Genomic DNA, 22,418 nt, shown 5'->3' with positions numbered 1-22,418 from the left:
TGTAGATCCCGTCCGGGAGAATTAACAGTTATAGGAGGATCTTAGATCAAACCCCTTATATTAGTACTGTAAAGGATAGACAGAGAGAAAGAGGGGGAAAAGAGAGAAAAACAGAAGAAGAGGGGAGAGACGGGATAGGAAAGGGGAAACCATATCTCATTTTTAATCTCTTTAATTATAAGGCCACTGTGCCCAAACTTTCTCATATTGTACTATATTCTGTTTCAGGAGCGCCGATAGGTATTCCATAAGCTTGACCTCGCTTACCTTGCGAAGGACCATTTGCTTCGAAGGGGGTTTAATCTTTTTCCAATTAGCTGCTATTGAGCAGCGAGCCGCAGTCAGGATGAACGAAGCCAATTTTTTAAGAGGGACAGAGATATCTTCGATGGGTTTCGCGAGTAGGCATATCAGCGGGTCCATCCGTATCTCAACTCCTACCGTCTCCTCAACCAATGAGCATATCATATTCCAGAAAGTCTGGATCTTTGGGCATGTCCACCATATATGCACCATATCTCCTCTCTGGCCGCACCCCCTCCAACAGAGGTCAGACAGGCCAGGGAAGATCCGGCTCAGCCTACTCGGGATTAAGTACCATTGATATAGAATTTTATATATATTTTCCTTAGTAGTAGTGCAAATAGAAGTTTTGGCTGCTGCTTCCCAAATATCCTCCCATTCATCTCTGTCTATATCAAGATTGAGGTCTTCAGCCCATTTCATCATATAATTGTGGTTGACGGGACTCCTGGACCGTGCTAGCCCCGCGTAAATCTCTGAGATCAGACCCTTCCGGTATGTGCCTACCATACACATCTTTTCAAAAGACGTTGGACCTTCAAATTTGGATGTTTGGGAAATTGTTAGGAGAAAGTGTCTGATCTGAAGATAACCATAAAGTGGGAGTTTCAAGGGGAGGCATTTCTCCTGTAAATCAAGTAACGGAATAATAGTCCCTTTGTCTGTTAGATCTCTTGCTGATTTCATATTAGCCAAACTAAATGCTTTAAGGTTCCCTGGGACACAACCCGGAGGGAATTCTGGGTTACCAAAAATGGGAGTGAAAACACTGAATTTATTTTTAGTGGAGTTTGCGCTTTGGAAGTTGTGTTGTAACGTATACATTATATATGTAACACCCTTCCCCTCCCACCCCCCTAAGGGAAATAGGAGGGGGATATGGTGTTCGTGGTGCTCACCTGCAGGTATCCAGGAGCCTGGGCCTCCGCAGGTCAGAGAGCTTGATGGGTAGACATTCTCTTTCAAAGGATAGGGTGCAGCGCCTCCACCTGCAAGGACTCTGTCAGAGTCAGGGGTGACCCCTTGCAGGAACTTGTAGATCAGTAACTTATCACAGACTGCCAGGAAATTTGCAAACTGGTTGAGGTTTATTGTCAGCAGGATCAGCATGAACAAATAGCAACAATCAGGACAGGTTTTAGCTCCCTGTAGGTCATCAGAACTAGCACCTCACACTACCCCTTCAGGCTGGCTTCACCCCCTCCCACATTAGGGTAGGGTCTCCTAGCTCCAGGACACCACAGTTAGGAATCTCCCTCCTCTATGCTCTGTACAAGGAGAACGGCTGCCCCTTTATTCTCCTGCCTGATGATATGGCTTACTGCACTGCTTGCCTTCTCTGGGGTCTATCCTCAGCCTTGCCTTCAATTGGGCCCCACTTAAAGCTGCAGTTCAGTCAATATCCTGCATGTGTGTTTTTTTTTAATAAATCAGTTCTGTAGTAAGAAAAAATACTTTTAGCATTTTCTGTTTTTAAAAAAACAACTTTGAAAGACCAATTTTCTTGTATTTTATTTTAACAACCATTTACTAAGGCACTGCCCCTTCATGTCCTGTCACAAGCCCTGGCACACCCCTTTGTCAGCCCTGGCCTCCCTCTTGCACGTCAGTGCAGGAGTGCTCATGAATATTCATGAGCTTCCACTGAGTGACCGAAACAGAGGAAATACATTCCCCATATTTAAAGATGTCGCCAAACTTTGCCGATCAATAGACGGAGAACGAATTGACCGGCAGCTATGCAGTTCTTTAGGTAAGTAAAGATTGCCCACATGAAACTATTGAAGTAAAAAAAAAACTATAATTTTTTTTTTTTTTAAGCCTGAACTGCAGCTTTAACCCAGCTCACCTTCTCAGGCCTCTCTTCACTCAGGACACCAGAACACCTAATCCTAAAGGGCGGTTCCCCCAATTTATATACCCGTGGTGTTTGAACCTTTCCTTCCCAAGTCTCTGGGCAAAACAAAGTGTTGCACAGCATCACCTTACTGGTCACCTGAGCTACTAGAATCTTCCTTGCTCTGAGTCATGCCTCATGTGCCAGGAAGCTGCAACATTGTATCCTAGCTGCTCATGCAAGACTGAGTGCAAAGGGTTTAACCCCCACACTGCCAGCATAGAATATAGCCAACATGCATAAAACCAGCCTTGGTTTTAGCAAGGGGCTACATTTACAAGACATAGCATGCACAGATAAAGATAATATATTTTATAGGCTATGTAACAGTTACAGGCCAGATTAACAGAGACAGCTTTAGTTTTGAAAGAACTTAGACTGGTGGCGCTGTGAGACTCTCCGGTAGATTGTTCCATTATGATGTCACACTTTCATACTTGATTTCGGTGTCCCGTATTATAAAAACTTAAATGTGGCAACCCTATGTACAGTAGCACTACATGCTTAGGAATCAGTGATTTGATGTGACAAGGCATATTTTTCAACATCTTCATTTGGTCAGTAGAGGGCAGCCAAGCTTCAGTATGTACAAGCTGGTAATGTTCAGAGTCTACAACACATTGCTCACACGTCCTGTACTGCGTGGTGCCTAAAGAGTAATATACAGGCATACCCCGCTTTAAGTACACTCACTTTAAGTACACTCGCGAGTAAGTACATGTCGCCCAATAGGCAAACGGCAGCTCGCGCATGCGCCTGTCAGCACGTCCTGAACAGCAATACCGGCTCCCTACCTTTAACCGAAGCTGTGCGTAAGTGGGGAGACTATAGAGCCTGTTACAAATGCGTTATTTACATCAGTTATGCACGTATATGATGATTGCAGTACAGTACATGCATCGATACGTGGGGAAAAGGGAGTGCTTCACTTTAAGTACATTTTCGCTTTACATACATGCTCCGATCCCATTGTGTACATTAATGCGGGGTATGCCTGTATTCACAACAGGCTCCAGATGTTTGGTACAGGCATACCCCACATTAACGTACGCAATGGGACTGGAGCATGTATGTAAAGCGAAAATGTACTTAAAGTGAAGCACTACCTTTTTCCCACTTATCGATACATGTACTGTACTGCAATCGTCATATACGTGCATAACTGATGTAAATAACACATTTGTAACAGGCTCTATAGTCTCCCCGCTTGCGCACACCTTCGGTACAGGTAGGGAGCCGGTATTGCTGTTCAGGACGTGCTGACTGGCGCATGCGTGAGCTGCCGTTTGCCTATTGAGCGAGATGTACTTACTCGCAAGTGTACTTAAAGTGAGTGTCCTTAAACCGGGATATGCCTGTATTTTGTTGTTCCAGTTTTGAAAGTACAGTACCTTAAATCCACTCATTTTATATAGGTAATAGTACATATTTATCATGAGGGCTCTCTTGGGGGTTTTAGTCTACAGTGACGTAAACGAGGAATTTGAAAATAATAAAATTCATTTTGCTGTAAAGTTAATTGGCAAAAAAGTTCATTTTAAATTTGCTAGTATATATATTGTTTTACACATGCCCCTGCAGCGCAGAAGACGGATACTGCACAATTTTGCAGGCACAATGTGCCCTGGAGAGCAAATATTATTTGATATCTGAGAGGAAAGATAACAAGAAACTGACACTAATAATAAAAGTGGCTTCTCCCACTTACAGTGCGGTTGCAGCTAGAGTGACTATTCTTTCCACATTCCGTGGTATTGATAGTGTTCAAGCCTTGTTCGGACACACACATCACGCCTTCCTCTTCTATTCTCCAACTCCCTTTGCAACCTCTTTTAACACTCTCTGGCACTGCCTAATGCAGCATGCTTTTGGGAGCAGCCACAGGGCATACCCCATGTGCGGTTTGTGCACTGCACATGTCTACTGGAAACACTACAGCTTCATGTTAACTAATGACTTCAGCCACCTCTCAGTTTGGACTACCATTACTCTGCTTTTCCCTATTTGCCTGTGATCTCTCACGTGCACTTTTGCCTGTATGGGCAGCCGGGGAAACCCGATGATGACCGGGACAGGTGCGTAGTCGGGACATGACATTCACATACCAATCCGTTCACGTTCCACACCCTACACTCTCTTACCACACACTGACACTCCATCCCCATTTCACTTCTCCCTTTCCCTGTATGCTATGGAATTCACGATCAGTCTGCAACAAACTTACTGCAATACTGTACATGACTTATTCATTTCCAACTCTTTCAACCATCTAGCCATTACAGAAACCTGGCTCTCCCCCTTAGACACCACTTCTCCTGTTGCCTTCTCCTTCGGTGGTACTCCCTCAGCCACACCCCGAGACCAAGGGAATAGACAGGGTAGAGAGGTTTGCCTACTACTTTACTCACGCTGCACAATTCATGTCATACCCCCCTTTCCCTCCCTCTCCTCATCTCTCAAAGTCCATGCTGTCCATCTCTTTTCACCCCTTTCCCTCTGTGTCGCTGTCATCTATCATTACCCTGGACATTCATCTCAATTTCTAGACAACTTTGACGCCTGACTTCCTAACTAACTCTCTTCTGAAACACCTACTGTCATCCTGGCAGACTTTCTTTAACATATCTATTGACAATGCCAATGCCACTTCAGCTGCCCATCTTATCTCTGTAAACTCCTCCTATGGTCTCTCCCAGTAGACCACCTCTCCTACTCACTGCAATCGACACTTACTTGACCTGGTTTTCTCCTGCTTCTGCCCTCTCTAACTCCTCTAACATGCCCTTCCCTCTCTCTGATCATCACTTTCTAACCTTTCGCCTCACCCTACATGCTCTAGACCCCCTATAATTTTCAACATTTTTACAACCTAACTTGATGGACATACTGTATGGTTTTTTTTTCAACCTCATCTACTATGTAAATAGGTAACCTCTCCTCTCTCTCATTTCTACCCGTTCCTGCTTTGACCCAGCAACCTTTATATATGACAGTAGACTCATCAGCCTTAGGCCGCGCTTATAGTGCTAGCGACGCGATGTCGCGCCAAAACAAATGCATTGACGCCGTCACGTGCACTTATGGTAAGCGCGGCGCGACGGCTTGGTCGCGATCGCTGTAAGTCATTTCAATTAGATTTTTCCAGCGACCGCAGCGTGACGTCAGCATTGCCGTCGCGCCGCTGTCGCCGCCATTATAAGCGCGGCCTTAGACAAGACGGCTCCTGCCACAAAACGTTGCCCAGAAAATCTAAGCCACAACGGGGTACACACACTTTACCCCCTACTTACAATAGTGCTCATGCACTGCAAAACGTTACTTGACGAAATTTTGCTCTAAAGCAGACTTCCTTCACTATAAATTCATACTCTCATCCTATAACACTGACCATTGCCTTGTCAAGCAAACCTAATTTTCTTCACTCATTCAAACTCTGTCCTCTAATCCTCAACGTCTATTTGCCGCCTTTATCTCCCTTCTCTGCCCAACTACACCTGCACCCCGTCACGGTTTGAGTCATCACTGCCTACCTCACAGCCAAGATTAAGTCAGTCATCACATCTATTCATATCAAGCTACATACAAAACACCTACCTCCCCACGCACACTTAAATCCGCCCTCAGCTCATTTTCCCCTGTGACTGAGGATGAGGTGTCCATGCTCCACTCATCTCGCCATACAACTTGTCCCCTTATCCTATTCCCTCACATCTCCTCCACACCCTCACTGGCACACAAAGCCCCACTCTAACTCCCCTTTTTAACCTGTCTCTTACCACTGGCACATCTTCTTTTAAACATGTACTTACAGTATCACAACCATTCTAAAGAAATCCTCACTTGACTCAGCCTCCCTCTCTAACTATCACCCCTATCGCTCTTCTCCCATTTGCTTCAAAGCTACTTGAGCAACTTGTATACAACCACCTGACTCACTTTTTGTCCTCCAACTCCCTGCGTGACTCTTTGCAATCTGGTTTCCATCCTCTACAATCAACTGAGACAGCACTAACAAAAGTGGCCAACGACATACTCACAACTAAGTCTAAGGGTCAATTCTCCTTAGTAATTCTCCTGGATCTATCTGCTTCCTTCAACACTGTTGATTGCCCCCTTCTCCTGAACACTCTCCACTCCATTGGCCTCCGTGACGTAGCCTTCTCCTTGTTCACGTCCTACCTGTCAAACTGCTCCTTTAGTGTTTCTTTCTCTGGTATCTCCTCATCTTCACTCACTCTCTCTATTGGGGTTTCACAAATCTCTGTTCTTGAACCTCTGCTCTTCTTACTCTACATCTCTTCTTTTTGTGAACTAATAGAATCTTTTGGCTTTCAGTATCATCTCTATGCTGATGACACCCAAATGTACCTCTCCTCACTTGACCCCTCCCTCTCTTTCCTGTACTGTGTCACCAACTGTCTCTCTGCAAGCTCCTCCTGGATGTCTCACCTTTACCTGAAGCTCAACATGTCCAAAACAGAACTAATACTCTTTCCACCTTCCATTACCACCTTTACACCCAAACTCTCCCACACTGTCAATAACACCCCAATCTCATCAACATCTCAAGCCCACTGTCTAGGGGTCTTATTTAACTCTGATCTATCCTCATTCCTCACATTCAGTCTCTCACAAAATCCTGCTATTTCCAGCTCCCAAATATCGCCAAGATACGCCCTTTCCTCACTCATGATGCAACTAAATTCCTAATTCACTCACTCATCTTGTCCTGCCTTAATTACTGGCGCCAAATTGTCAGTGGAATGTCCTGTACTCCTCAAGGGATCCGCACACTTGCTCGACAGACCATGCAAAGAAATAAACACAAACAAACAAAAATCATAGCGCAACACTGTAGGGTGAGCAGTAATGCACTAATATATACAGACAATTAAGAATCCTAGCGACAATTAAAACAACTATTTATTAAAAAGAAGAACTATGCCAAGACAAAGGACCGCAGGTCATCTGGGACACAAAAATTGGAGCCCTACTTACAGACAGCAAGGCTTAAACTCGCATGGTAGGAACAAGTCCTAGATAGAGATGGTCTCCCTGCCGGGTGATGTCTCTGCTCCACTGCGGCTCTTGCTGTCTGTAAGTAGGGCTCCAATTTTTGTGTCCCAGATGACCTGCGGTCCTTTGTCTTGGCATAGTTCTTCTTTTTAATAAATAGTTGTTTTAATTGTCGCTAGGATTCTTAATTGTCTGTATATATTAGTGCATTACTGCTCACCCTACAGTGTTGCGCTATGATTTTTGTTTGTTTGTGTTTATTTCTTTGCATGGTCTGTCGAGCAAGTGTGCGGATCCCTTGAGGAGTACAGGACATTCCACTGACAATTTGGCGCCAGGTTTTGCTCTATTTTATGTTATTCTGTTAGTACTGGCAGTATCACCGGGCAGCCATCCTTTATTAGGAGTTTTTTTTTTAATATCACACTGTGTTTTACACTTTAGCGCTAGTTCACATTTATTTTCACCATTTCTGCCTTAATTACTGAAACCTTCTCCTAGTTGGCATTCCCCTTGTCCACCTCCGCCTGTCCCAATGCCAATTCCTCAAAAATGCTGCTGCCAGACTCATTTACCTCACTCACCGCTCCACTTCTACTGCTTCAATACGCAAATTGCTACACTGGCTTCTCATATCCTCATATCCTAAATCAAATTTAAAACCTCAGCTCTGATTTAGGCTGCATCCCTGCAGGCGCAGACCGCACTCATGCTTGAGAGCGGTGACGTCACCAACTCTCCAAGCATGAGCGCAGGGTGTCCTGCCTAATTTTGCACGTGCCAAGCATGCTCAGCACCAGCGGGACGCAGCCTTACAAAGCTCCCAACGATGCTGCCCCACTTACATCTCAGCCCTCATCCCCAAATATATCCCTAAATGCCCCATATGTTCTGTCCACGACATCTGACTTTCCACCTGTACAGGTTCCTTGTTACCTTCTGTCTCACTCCCGCCTACAAGCCTTCTCCTCTCTCTCATTCTCACTCTCCCCAGCTTTCAGATATCTAAAAACTCCCTTAAAAATCACCTTTTCAAGGAAGCCTATCTGGCATCCAACTCACCCCTCCAACCCCACTGGGACCAGCTGCGTCACCGGACCAATCTCAGGTTTGTCCTTAAGGAGACAAAATTGAAAATTGGTATGTTCACAGGTAACATTTGATAGATCCCGTTCTAATATGTCGGTTGGGTAATTTCACCCAAACTGCTACCAAGAACTTCTTTTCAAATTGTAAGCTGATGTACAAAGAGTACACTATGTGAAAAATACCTTTATACATTGACACTATAAGATATAGAGTCATACAGTACTAGCCTTTCCATTTCATGCACAATGGGAATTTGGGTCCCTAAATATATTCCTGCATGCCGTCCAACTGCTTTCTCCTGAAAACCCATCACACGCGGCAGCTTTTGCTGCGCCTGACCTAAAATTACCTACAAAATGTTGTGGGTAATTTTTTTCTTCTAGTTAAAACATGTATAAAGAAGCAATTCATTATTTCACACCATAGAACTCCGAGTTCCGTACATGTTATGCTGAGAAATGTCCTATTGTCAAAATGGAGAATGAGGTCAAGGGTCATTTCATAAACTATTCACTGCCCACCAGTGGTTTCAGTTTTGCTCCGTCACCGGTGCTTACTCAGGCAAACTTTGAACGCTGCATGTAACTATAATATATTTTTGCTATGAAGCAGTGTCATTTTAGCAGTACTGCACATACAATGTTTTAGCAACTTCAATATAGGATTTACAATCTAACCTTTGGTGCCTGAAGCAAAGGAAAATAAAATGTAAAATGGTTTCATCCAGTAAAATTGTAGTGGAGTTACTGTAACATTAAACTGCTCCTCCCTAGGCTATATCTTGACTATAATATTTGTATGCACTATCACAGCATCGTAATAATGGACATGCTGAGCCAGCTCTGTTCTGTTTCCCACAGATTAGCGGCGGTAGCGGAAGATGCACAGAACGTGAGAAGCAGTGATACAGCAGGTCACCTCAGTACGGAGAAAGTCCCGCAGAAATCTTCGGAGAGGAACAGGGGGGGGGGGACGCCTGCAGCATCTCCTGACAAAATAGACTACTTAAGAGTCCCATGGAATGTAGCACATTACATTTGTTCTAAAACATGTAGTTTGTAGGTGTGTGTTTTGAAAAAATAAATAAATACTTAAAAGCTTTTGTTTGAAGCTAAAGCATAGTTAGTATCACTGGCAAGAAATAACAGAATCATGTACCCTTTTGCACATGCTGAGTTTGCAATATCCATTGTTTTCCCTGGGCATCTTTAACCTCTTTGCTGCCAGAGAGGATTGCAAGCCCCTCTGGCAGCAGAGGGGTTAAAGCAGTACAGCAGTAGACGCAGAGAGACATCTGAAAGGGTCTCACAAGCAGCCCCAGGAAATAGCAGTCTGTAGAGCAGGGGCGCCCCCTCATCCCCAGCGTGGGTGGGAGATTTTGCTGGGAGGGGGGGGCGCGGGCGGTTGCAGAGGCCCTGCGCTCTTCCCCACGTGAGGCCCCTGCAACACTTCACTTACCGGGATTCAGCCGGCTGTGTCGCATCGCCATGGCGCCAAATGACGTGAGGTCACGTGACATCACATGACCCCACAGCGTAATTTGACGCAGATACCAGGTGGGGGGAGGGGAGCGGGACAAGGAAGACAGGGGGGCGCAGCAGGGAACGTTTGCGCTCCCCTGCTGTAGAGTAACGTGCAGATACTGTAAGTGCGAAGCCTGCACACTCCCTGCCCATCAGTGGCCAAAATCCTAGTACAGAACCTTGTGAGCTTCACATGTCAGTGAACAAGCAGAAGCCAGTGTTTTATAGGATAACGTATATCTGCCTCCTCCTTACTACTAGATGTCTGAGTGCCTTAGCTCCACCTGAATCTACTCAGCCACTTATCTAGTAGCAGTGACCAAGCAGGCAGCACTGCTGCTTTCAGGACTGAGGTTCAATGCATCTCTTGGCTGCAAAACGGGGCTGTATGTACCGAGTAACATTTACATGTACCATTGTGAGATTTACAGCCTACATTGCACTGTAGTTTTCCAGAAATAACAGAAAGACATGTTTTGAGCACTGGTTTATACTGTCGTATCCACAGTGTAGATGGCTTCGCATTACTCACATTAGAATAATCATTGCAACCACGAGAGCTGTACTTTTACTTTCGTTCGCAGTTTCCTGGCAGGATTTGCGCATGAATTGGAATTGGAATCCTGGATGTTATCTGGTTGTAATGGCAATAAGGCACTACAGTACCACAAGCCAGACGTAAAAAGCAACTTTCATGCAGTGCTCTATGGCTACTTGAATCACTGGATAATTCGATCTATTCTTTTAAATCTTTGTGTTCGTTTTTCAAAAGGTATAGAAAATGACGTGCAAAGTGCACTGAAAATACGTTTTAATTTAGGGCTAATATGTAATTTAAGATTGTTTTTTTTTTTTTTCCTGCCAAGTGAGCTAACAAATCAGCCATACAAGTTCTTAGTGTACATTTATATATATTTTTCATTTTCAATAAAGACTGTCACGTACAAAATGGACAAATTATATAGAATCTAGTTTTCAAATCAGCACAGATCTTATTAAAACTGTGAACTTATGTTTAGAAGTACTCATTACGTAAAGCTGTTTATAAACCACAGGTGCCATAAGAACCCGAACTAACTGAAAGTTATCCATTAATTATCTTCCAAAATGCTGTTTTACTGAAAACCTTTCATTTGCGTTTTTTTTTTTAATGCATAGAAAAATCAGTTGGTTCTATCAGGTGTTATTTTGCTTTTTGCTTATTTTGAGGCCTTTGCGTGCATGATTACTGTGTGCTGGCAAAACTTTGGTTTCGTTTTCTGAATGTCTTATATGGCCACCACATATTGTGCAGGCGTTATTTGAAAGTGTATGGGACATAGTTGGAACAGTTACAAGCACAAGGGCTGAGATGCAAAAAGGGAGGAAGTCCCCAAACTGTGGTAATCGAGTTTACAGGAATTAGGATGAAGGTAACGCGGGAGGACATCCCATATACCTTATTTATGGTTTTTAAAGATGCATGTTCACACTTTGCAGATACTTCATTTTTATTGTTAAGAAATAAGACATTAAACAGTGCCCGTGGCTCTACCAGTACCAGAAATACAGTAGTAAGATTCGTCATAGTTTGTGATACCTTTTTCATGGACATATCAATTGTACACTTAGATTGTAAGCTCTTCGGGGCAGGGACTCCTTTTGCTAATGTTACTTTTATGTATGAAGCGCTTATTCCTATTATGTTGCGCGTGTTACTGCTGTAAAGCGCCATGTGCATGGATGGAGCTATATAAATAAAGATATACATACATACAAGGCTATCTAGTACATACGTGTGTGAGACTGCAGAGGACTCTCCAGAGAACCTTGTATGATTGATACAGTATGCTGGTCCATTGAAAGGTGTCACAACCTACAACGTATCTTACAAATTAGAAAATACAGCAGCAGGTCCTGTTTGACTAGCCTACATGCTATCTTCATAGCCATTCCTTCTCTCATGCTTTTTTTGGCACAAGATGCAGCTATAAAATGAGTGATGCTCAGTATGGTTACTGTATGTATATAATGCAGAAATGACAGACACAAGCAGGCAGCCACACTGAGTAATACTGACATGCATGTGTTCCCAGTGCTGCCATCTGTAGCAGATTTTGCGGGGGGAAATGCACAGGCAGTTTTACTTTACTAATAGACAGGTGTTGGGTACATTGATGTCCTTATCCCAAGTACTGTAAGTGAATGCATCTTTAAAACCAAGCTGGTGGTAAAAATAAAAAGATTAATCCAAAATATACAGTAATTAAAGATATAGACGCCGATGTCACTTAGAAGCACTTGAAAGTGAAAACAAAAAAAAAAAACCTGGCGCCAAAAGTTCATTGGATAATCCTGTACTCCTCAGGGGATCAGCACACTTGCTTGACAGGCCATATAGGGGAAAAAACACAAACAGACACAGATCATAGTGCAACACTGTAGGGTTAAAACAGGTCTACACTAATACACACACTGCACATATAACATAGAGACTCCTAGTGACTATAAAAACTATTTATTAAATAAAAAGAACTATGCCATAAAATGGTTTGGACAAATGAGAACACCGCTGGTCATCCAGATATGAAAAATCAGAGCCCTACTTACAAGCAGCAAGGCAAATACAGGCAATGCAACAAAGAGTCTTCCGGCTGCTGCTGATGTCTTTGCAGAGATGTGATTCCTGCTGCACCGTGACTCTCGTGCTGACTCTCCCTCCAGGGGTTAACAGGAACAGTGGCAGTGTTGGAGGCCTGCTTGTGGGGCTCACAGCTCTCCTCCACGTGAGGCTGCTCTCCTCACTTCCTCCTCCGGTTACACAGGCTGTCTCAGCGTGCCTGCACGCGAGTGTGCACGTGCCCTTAAAGGGACAGTACAAACGTCCTGTATGCCAAGAACTAACGGCTGCAATGGGGCTCAAATGTGACCAAGTGTCCCAAAAAGTCCAATACCAAGCTCAATACAGTCACTTTGAGCTTGGTATTGGACTTTTTGGGACACTTGGTCACATTTGAGCCCCATTGCAGCCGTTAGTTCTTGGCATACAGGACGTTTGTACTGTCCCTTTAAGGGCACGTGCACACTCGCGTGCAGGCACGCTGAGACAGCCTGTGTAACCGGAGGAGGAAGTGAGGAGAGCAGCCTCACGTGGAGGAGAGCTGTGAGCCCCACAAGCAGGCCTCCAACACTGCCACTGTTCCTGTTAACCCCTGGAGGGAGAGTCAGCACGAGAGTCACGGTGCAGCAGGAATCACATCTCTGCAAAGACATCAGCAGCAGCCGGAAGACTCTTTGTTGCATTGCCTGTATTTGCCTTGCTGCTTGTAAGTAGGGCTCTGATTTTTCATATCTGGATGACCAGCGGTGTTCTCATTTGTCCAAACCATTTTATGGCATAGTTCTTTTTATTTAATAAATAGTTTTTATAGTCACTAGGAGTCTCTATGTTATATGTGCAGTGTGTGTATTAGTGTAGACCTGTTTTAACCCTACAGTGTTGCACTATGATCTGTGTCTGTTTGTGTTTTTTCCCCTATATGGCTTGTCAAGCAAGTGTGCTGATCCCCTGAGGAGTACAGGATTATCCAATGAACTTTTGGCGCCAGGTTTTTTTTTGTTTTCACTTTCACTTTCTCTGTCAGTACTGACAGTATTACTAGGCAGCCTTTATATATATATATTTTGCAATTGTCACACTGGTGTTTTAGTCTTTAGCGCTTGTGCACATTTTTTCTTTTTCACATCTTAGAAGCACTTGAGTTACTGTATATTTTGGGCAGCTCTTTTTGTATTATTGCAGGCGTTTCTTTTCAGACCAATCGTCTGCACACCGCAGTTTTGCTTCCCACTGCAGTGAAGTGATAGGACAACAATAAGGCTTAATAGTTTAACAGGACCTATGGTTCATATACAATATTCAACCCTCACAAACGCCTCATGTGATATATGCTGAAAATGTATTGAACTAGGGGCGTTTACTAGTGCGATAGCTCCTAGACAACCTAGTATTTAACCCATTCTGAGCAAGTCGTAAGGACCCGATAGCTATGGACGGGATAACCCCTCCCCAGTGCAAATCATTGCTGTTCCCTTGTGGCAGATTGAACAAATGATATACATGTATTGCCAACACATTTAGGAAATGAGTAGTTGGAGAATACAAAAAGAATGTCATAACATATTTACTATCTCTAGTCTCTAGAATGGAAGTAATGGACATTTTTTGTTTGCATTAACAGGAGAACACATGGGAGAAGTTTTTCTTAAATATGCTCTGGGTGCTTTCCATGAATGGGTTTGTGGCAATAAAAGATCAATAGTGCACATATATTTGATCAGGTTGGATTACTTATTTAATTTATTTTATCTACTAATGCCTTTGAAGAGGGGGGGGGAAAGGTACAGCTGACCGCGCACAGGGTGGTATTTAAAAAATGAATATGCCACGCTGATGACTAAATGTCACGATGTGTTGCTCTTTGAGTGTTCATGGAATGTGCAATGAAGGATATTTAGAATGTAGTAAACTTACAGAATTGCAAATGATTTGTGTGGCCTTCATTGTGATACTCTGGGGTTTGCTCTCATATGCATGAGCCAAATGATTGTGTTATTATTTAGCAAAGGTATCTTTTTTATTTTGGTAATTTCTTCATCCTATTAGTTCTTGGTGATTACTGTAGATCAGGAGGTGGCCAGCTCCAGTCCTCAAGAGCTACCAACAGGTCAGGTTTTCAGGATATCCCTGCTTCAGCACAGGGGGCTCAATCAGTGGTTCAGTCTTTGACTGAGCCACAGATTGAGACCCCCTGTGCTGAAGCAGGGATATCTTGATAACCTGTCCTGTTGGTAGCTCTTGAGGACTGGAGTTGGTTACCCCTGCTGTAGATAAACCTTGTAAATATGGCAACTCCAGGTTGCTTTAATCAAGTGGGTTCAGTGTAATATATGGAGCAATGAACAGCAAGTACTCCCTCTGTGCCTGAATGGGCATTTTTACTTTTGAACCAAAAATAAAGTCTCAAGGCTACTAACCGATGTTTTTAATTCTAACTACTGTGCTTGACACGAACAGACACACTAAAGAATTTGACAATGTTCATTGGTATTGTAACAAAACTACTATTGTATGGACATTTTGTATTGCTGTTAAGTATTGTTTTGTGTGCGTGTTAGAACCTACATGGGGACATGTCCTATTTTGAAGTGATTATAATAATTGTGTCTATATTTTGGAATGGAATTATTTCTTCATTAAAAAAATGATTTTTAAAACCACCACTTTGTTGTTTCAATTAAAGGCATATATGTATACAATTTCTGTGTTTTATTTATATGGCATCAACATATTCCATAGCAAAGTCCTATATAGGGGAGGCAGGATTGTGGCATTGTTTAAATATATTTAAGTCACTGTGAAAATGTGTATGTTTGGCAAACTATAAGTACTATGAACAGGCCGAAAATCCAGAGGGTACGAACACTCAGTTTTATTCTAATCTTTTTGTTTTGTTTTTTGTTTTTTACACAAGAAGACCAAATTTCTCAAACTGTAAAACCTGTAAATATTCTTATTGGGAAAGACATGGGCGGGGATTTGTGTGAAAAATGTGTTGTTTTGCTTTTGTCACAGGCAGAGATGGGCAAAGCGTTTGACTCCAAAAGTTCTAGTGAATCCTCCCAAATAGAAATGAATCGGAGAGCAATACCCGTTGACTTGTAGCGTTGAGTAAACTCAAGTATTACAGCGCACTTCTTCACCGAATTGAAATGGGGGAAGTTTGCGACATTCGCTGCAGAGCGTGAAAGGTTTGTCCATCTCGGGTAATAAAAAAAGAGCCCCAGTTTTGCCAAATGTAAGTTTTAACCCCATAACCTGCTGATAATTACTGAGTCCATTTTCCAAACTGTTGGAAAAAAAAAAACAATATTTTTCTCAACATAACTCTCCTTTATAAAAATAGAATCATTTTACTGTTTGCAGCCACATTATGAATCTAATGCCATCTACATTTCTATTTTAAAGCTGAAGCAACGTACATACAGAGATCCGTTTATAATGGAGGCCATTTCTGAGATTCATTGAATCATCATCTCCAAAAAAATGCTTTTTGATTTATCTGATTCAGCAAGTAATTTGTTCATAATTGTAGTGAATTAAAAACAAAAAACACTTTATTCATTAAACTGTGATATTGCTAATTTTTGTAGATAAATAGCATTATCACACAGAAATGCACCTCGCCATACTGATTAAACAGTTCTCGCATGTCCAAACCGTGCGAAAATAGCATTTTAGGACACAGTTAAGTTCTGGCTATGCAATTCCATGCGATATTCAAATGTTGTATACAAGCAAATGAAACTTGCAAAATTAGGTGTTTAAATGCTATTCAATCGGGTGGGAGATTGTATATTGCCCGGAAACGCACAGCCAGAAATCTCGCTTTCCTGAGGCATGAGGTTCTGGAGAAGAGACTATTCATAATAATCTCTCTATTACATACCCCTGACATTGTTATTCTGTCCAACAACCAGTAATGTCTCAAATGCAAATGTATTTTATTTAAATATTTTTGCACAATGCTTAAATATAGCCTGACTATGTCATTTTTATATCGCTATATCTCTCCTCCCAAAGAACGAAACATCACATGCCTGGGGAAGGTGAGACACAGACCGTTTGTATGGAATGTTCATGCCAATGAGATATCGGACATGAATTGTCTGCATGCATAATTCTTCGTGAATATGGTGAAAATGCCAGACTTATTGCGTCAAATTGGTCAGCAATCTGTTTTCGGGTAGTTTGGAATGGTAAGACGACTCGCAGTTTAATGAATGGGCCATTGCCTTTAAACTAGTTGTTGCTTTGTCTCTCATAAAGCTTTGTCTTACCTCATTTAAATTGCACACACAAGAGACCTACCGACAGCAGTTCATGCTGTACAACAACAAATGTGCCACCTGGTACATGAGACATCTTGGGAAATGCCGAGTAAACAGATAGGTCTCGGGGAATAATATTTACCAACTGCATTATCACACACATTATTTATAGTTGTTAAAACCGTTTCCACAGGACAACTGTTGAGGGATCACAAAGTTTCATACTGTACTATACTCTGTCGTTTGAAGGATGTAAAAATGTGAGCTCTGAAGCCTTACTTTAAATGAGTGTATCAAGTGATTTAACCCACACTGGGGCATCTGCAGCCACACACTGCTTACTAAGCGGGGGGAGGGGTCATCGGTGTCTCCCGTCTATAAAACCACTCGACCATATCAAGGAAAACCATTCCTATTGAAACCAATGGGATTTACTTCTTTGATTAAAGTGCATGATTTGTCTACCTATTTTGCCCGAGCTTTTGTAATCAGACACCTTGGTAAATGACACCCTTTCTATTTTATTTGTTGCATGTAACCTGGGGGCTTTTTGTTCCACAGGTATTTCTTGAACCTACAGTAGCACAAGGTAGGAGCATGAGAAAGGAGTGTCTAGTACCCTGTCCGGCACCTCTAAGGCTAAGGTCCCGCTGGGCGCACCTGCACGCGCGCCTGCCGTCGGTCTGTAGGCAGCTCTTTTAGGTGCGGGGGCGTGGCCAAAATGGGTTGGGTGGGCGTGGCCGTGATGGGGCGGGGCCAATGTACCCAAATACTACTACTTATGTATCCTGATATAGAAGTGATATGGTACATTTTACTGTAAACTGAACATTTGACATATATTACGGTATTGTATCTTTTGGGGTTCCAGGATTTACTTTATTTTACAAACCTGTCTAAGTGGTGTGTTTCTTGAAACAAAGCTCGTTTGTTTGGGGGTGGTGGTTTAAAAAAAAAATATATATATATATGCACATGAATCTCTACTTCATTTAGTAATCTCTCTGAAATCCTTCAGTAGATTTGTGTGGGAAAAATAAAGTAACTTTTTGTGAAGCGACTTGGCTTGCAAAAACAGTTTTATTGCAGCTTTTTTTCTGCACTCGTTAGATCTGAGCTCCTATTGAGTTTATTATGGAAACCATACGTGCAGATGTGTCCTATACGTTATTGTGTTGTATACCTCCCACTTAAACACACAGAGCGCAGCAAGGTTAATACAGGACCTTTTAACTCCTAGCTGCAGTCTTCTTCAAAACATATATGGACTTTAATCCAAGTCCCTACAACTTTGCCAGCTGTACAAAGACTCTAATTTCCCTGCTTGTACAGGCTATTAAGTCCAAGGCAAAACAGCTTCTTTCTCTTACCACCCCCTCCACCTAATAAGGAATTTCCTGGCCAAAAAAGAAAATCAGAACCCATATATTGTATTTTCCTTTTCTGTCCTGCGTATTCCAGGCTGTTCTACTCAAAGGTAATAGTAACGCACCCTGACACTATATGGCAAGTGGGACTGCATCGGATCCAGTCTCTGATTGGCTCCCTGGCACACCATGTGACGCGTCGCCGCTCAGGAACACAATCCAGTTGTATCCCCTGCTGGCTGATGTGTCACAGTATGCAGTGAGCCAGGGAGCGAGGCGTCACTGGGGAATGCTAGGGAGGAGGGAAAGGGCTGGTGAGAGGCGCACGTGCGTGCCGCCAACTGCAGCGAGGACCTAGCCTAAGGCCGAGTCCATAGAAGGACAGGCCGTGCTGAGCCGTGCGGACGCTCCGCGCTGAGCCCCTGCATCCTCAATGAGGATGCCTTGATAGGGGGCTCACGCGAGCATCCGCAGGCGTGCTGACGAGTTGGAGTTTTCAGCCGAGCGCCAAGCTGTTTTTCAGCGCGCTGTCGGCTGAAAACCTCCAATCACAGCACAGCAGTGTCAACGTCACGGCGCCGTGACGTCGGCGCCGTGATGTCGACGTCAGTGCGTTGCGGGCGATTGGCCCAGCGACGTCACTGCCCCGCCTCCCTCAGTCTCCCTCCGCCTCCGATCGCGCCCGCTGGCTCGCCTGCATGGGCATGAAATCGCGCAGATTTCAGCAGGCGAGCCTCAGCGTCAGCGCGGCTCGGATCTCCTCACCCCTCTATGGCCCCGGCCTAAGACAGAGCTCTTGTCCCTTCCTATCATGTCCTCTAATGGACCTAGAGGGGGGTGGACATTATTTACTGCCGTAGCATGGGGCGTTCATATTCTCTAGTGGGAAATGTGCCATGGAGCTTCCTGCACTGTAAAGATCAGTCTAATAATCTTATGCAGGGGTAGCCAACTCCAGTCCTCAAGAGCTACCAACAGGTCAGGTCTTCGCAGGGATGTCCTGAAAACCTGGCCTCTTGGTAGCTCTCGAGGGCAAGAGTTTGCTACCCCTGATCTACTGTATAAATATGTCCGGCGCACTTAAAGTGCAATTATCTATGCAACTATAGTAAAGAAGGCAATCTAATGTAAAATACATGTTTATTTGGGTTTAGGTGGATTTTACATTACTTTTACTTTCTTTTTTTCATGTTTATTTAACGAGGGGGGGGGGGGGGGGAAAGAGCATGTTGCAACCTTGACAGTTCTGGAGTGATTATGAATTAAATAGAAATAGCCATGTTAGTCCAGTAGTGATAGTGCAGAGCAAATGAGCAGTTCAGTATTAGGTGATACCTTTTTTTATTTGGACTAACACTTAATATTATAAGACAAGCTTTTCAGTGTTCTCTCTTCCTCAGGTCGGCAATACTGATTTACAGAGATTCCAGGAGTTTAACACAGATGTAAATATCCAAGATCTAAGGCAGAGAAGGACTGGCAGAGGGAATAATGAATAATCAGACAGGGCGATGAATGGATGAAAGGGACAGTGAGAAATGTGGAGAGCATGTAAGACCATACACCCATCGGCAGGGTGAAGGAGGTGCAGGGGGTGAGAAGGGGTTAATTATTATGGATTATGGAAACATACTATAACTACATGTCTAAATATCAATGCAAAAATGGGATTAAAGATTAACCGCATACAAAGGCTGAATCCATTTTCTTTCATCTGCTTTGTTAGATTTCCACATCATAATTTAATTAGCACAGACAGCTCACATATTATTTATGATGGGTTACTACTACAGGCTCAGATTCCTGATTCTAAATAAAAAAACAAAAAACGGTGAGGGAGTATTTTTGTGTCTCTGGAATAACTAAACGATCTTGTTATTTATAAAAATGTAAAAAGCATATCAATAATTCAAATGCTTAATCTGAAAATGTTACTCTTTTTAGAGTGCAGTAGCAGCTGTATCGATCTGACATCCCCTGAAATCTGATTTTAATGGCTAGTCAATACGTGGTGCAAGCGCTTCCACTGTAAATGGTGTTTAAATGAGCGGCATTTACATGGGGAAAAAAGTGCCTGCAACAGTTAGTGAATCTGGAGCTGTAAAAACTCACAAGTAACTCAATGAAGACTGTTCACGTTTAAAAAAATGTCCTAGTACTTGTCTGACGTATTGTATTATAATTCCCTGTACTATATTGTCTTTGTAAAGATATACATACATACAACATGACAACCAATACCTAACATCTATTCATGTATCTTTGAATTTGATATAAACAACATTGTAAGCTCACACACTTACATTGAGTATATACAGTACGCAATACAGCACATTTTAAATCAAGAATTGCTTTAAATATTATAATGACTAGGATGTAAAAAGAAAAAACGGCGAAATATCAGTAAAATAATTTCTAGGTACAGTATTTAATGTTGGTGTAATACAATATATTTGCAATTAATCCAGTTTTGTCCAGGATGGAAACACACTATACTGTATTACTTAAAAAGAGTACCAATTTCTTACCACCAGACGAAAGACTCATTAATGATTGAAATATAAACCTGAAAGAAAACCATAAAACTGCTTGATGAGTGATCTATGACATCTGTCTGATCAGCGTTTCTAAACCTTTAGCTCTGTGACCCTCAAATTAGGACTTAAACCTTTTAGGAGATCCATATAGAAAATATAATTGCTTAATGACTTGTGGGGGAGGCAACACATTGTTAGAAAGTATATACAATAAAGAACAATTAACATGTTTAATTAATGAAGCTCTACCTGGGGGAGGGAAAGATTTCACAGAGTGACATTTTTACCTAATCTGCGCTGCTCAATTTATATATTCGTCTTAAACCCTTGTCGATCCACTGCTGGATTAAGGCCTCACCAATGGTTGCAAGCATCGCTAAACCACACTGCTTCAACACATTTTCTGTTCTCATTCTCCCATCTTACGTTTGGTCTTCATCTTGGTCTTTTGCTAGTTCTTGGAATCCAGTTGAATATCATCTCTGTCCAGCAATGCACAGTCCTTCTTGCGATGTAAGGACCACTGCCACTTTTTTGTGAGTAGCTTCAAAATTGGGGGGTTGAGGCCTTATGTGCTGTGCTGGTCTTTCCCACGTTAGCTAGGTACATTGTACAAGCTTTCATAGTGTGATTGAATCTAACAGCACAAGTGCCACTATACTGTACATCTTCATCAACACCCATTACCTCCTTCTCAATGGTTTAATATACTATATACATTCTCAAATAAAAAGATCACTTGTGAGCACATTCACGTCTTAGACAGGTCTGCAACCCTGTCTTTCACCATTAGGTGATAATGGTGAAAGACAAGGTTGCAGACCTGTCTAAGACATGTGAATGTGCTCACAAGTGATCTTTTTATTTGCTATATGCAATACGGTGGAGGTTTCTTGTTGCCTTTTTCACCCACCATAACTTAAAGTATGATGGTAAATCCTACAGCCTTGAAAATTGCAAAGTCTACAACCAGCCTTACACTGATGAGACCCAATAAGGTCAAAACTAGTCTGTGAGTGGTTTCTCTGGCTTTGCATCTGATTCCCATGCTGTCCTTAAAACGTGGCTGACATCAAAATGTAAGTCAACGGGTTGTTGTCCGTTACTTCAAATGAAACTCCGAATAGGGAGTCGTGGACTTTGTCAACATTTGCCCAATTGAGGGAGAAGAATTCCAGTTTGTGGACGGGGTAATTTTGCTCGCTGGGGGTCAAGCAACGACTCACATATGCCACAGGGCGAAGACCAGTAGGGTATTTCTGGTGCAACACCGCTACAAGCCCTTTGAATCTTGCGTCCACATGTAGAATATATGGCTGCTCTGGATCTTGGATTGGGCACCCCAGGTCTGAATCTCAGCAGCGCCTACAAATGTAGCCCCCTTTCCCCCGTGTCTATGGTGACCATGTGTGGTGCTTTATCTGATGGCTCACAGGAGGCCTGATCCTCCGCTGCAGGGAGCCTGGAGTGTACCTGATTCGTTCCGGTGACAGCTCCTCCACCTGTGAGGGATCCTGGCAGCACCGGAAAACCCCTTCACAGGACCAAATGCAATAAATACAAATGATATATATATATACACACACAATAGGGGACTAATATAATATATATATACAATAGGGGACTGCGCTCTGGTGTGAGATGATGATAAATAATAGCGTAAATATAAAACCAATAAACAACCTAGTTAAATATATCGATGGGATAAACTCTTACTGGTATTAAATCAGAATGAATAGTATATATAATAAAAAATTATAATAAAAAGGTGCTGTGGAAACCTATATAAAAAATATGAAAGAAAAAAATATATATA

The 22,418-nt window shown here is 42.7% G+C and overlaps 1 protein-coding gene across 17 annotated transcripts in view; it reads left to right on the top strand.

Annotated features, from left to right (window-relative positions):
• Positions 1–12,138, top strand: part of DTNA (dystrobrevin alpha) — a 373,309-nt gene extending 361,171 nt beyond the window's left edge. For all 17 annotated transcript variants that reach the window (XM_075584537.1, XM_075584521.1, XM_075584542.1 and 14 more), the window contains one exon: positions 9,166–12,138. In XM_075584537.1, coding sequence (XP_075440652.1) covers positions 9,166–9,210 — 45 coding nt within the window. In that variant the 3' untranslated portion in view covers positions 9,211–12,138. The remainder of the gene's footprint in view (positions 1–9,165) is intronic.
• Positions 12,139–22,418: the final 10,280 nt, after the last annotated feature.

This window comes from Ascaphus truei, chromosome 2, assembly GCF_040206685.1.
Source record: "Ascaphus truei isolate aAscTru1 chromosome 2, aAscTru1.hap1, whole genome shotgun sequence".
In the NCBI taxonomy this organism is placed as follows: domain Eukaryota; kingdom Metazoa; phylum Chordata; class Amphibia; order Anura; family Ascaphidae; genus Ascaphus; species Ascaphus truei.
This window is presented reverse-complemented; position numbering and strand designations above follow the sequence as displayed.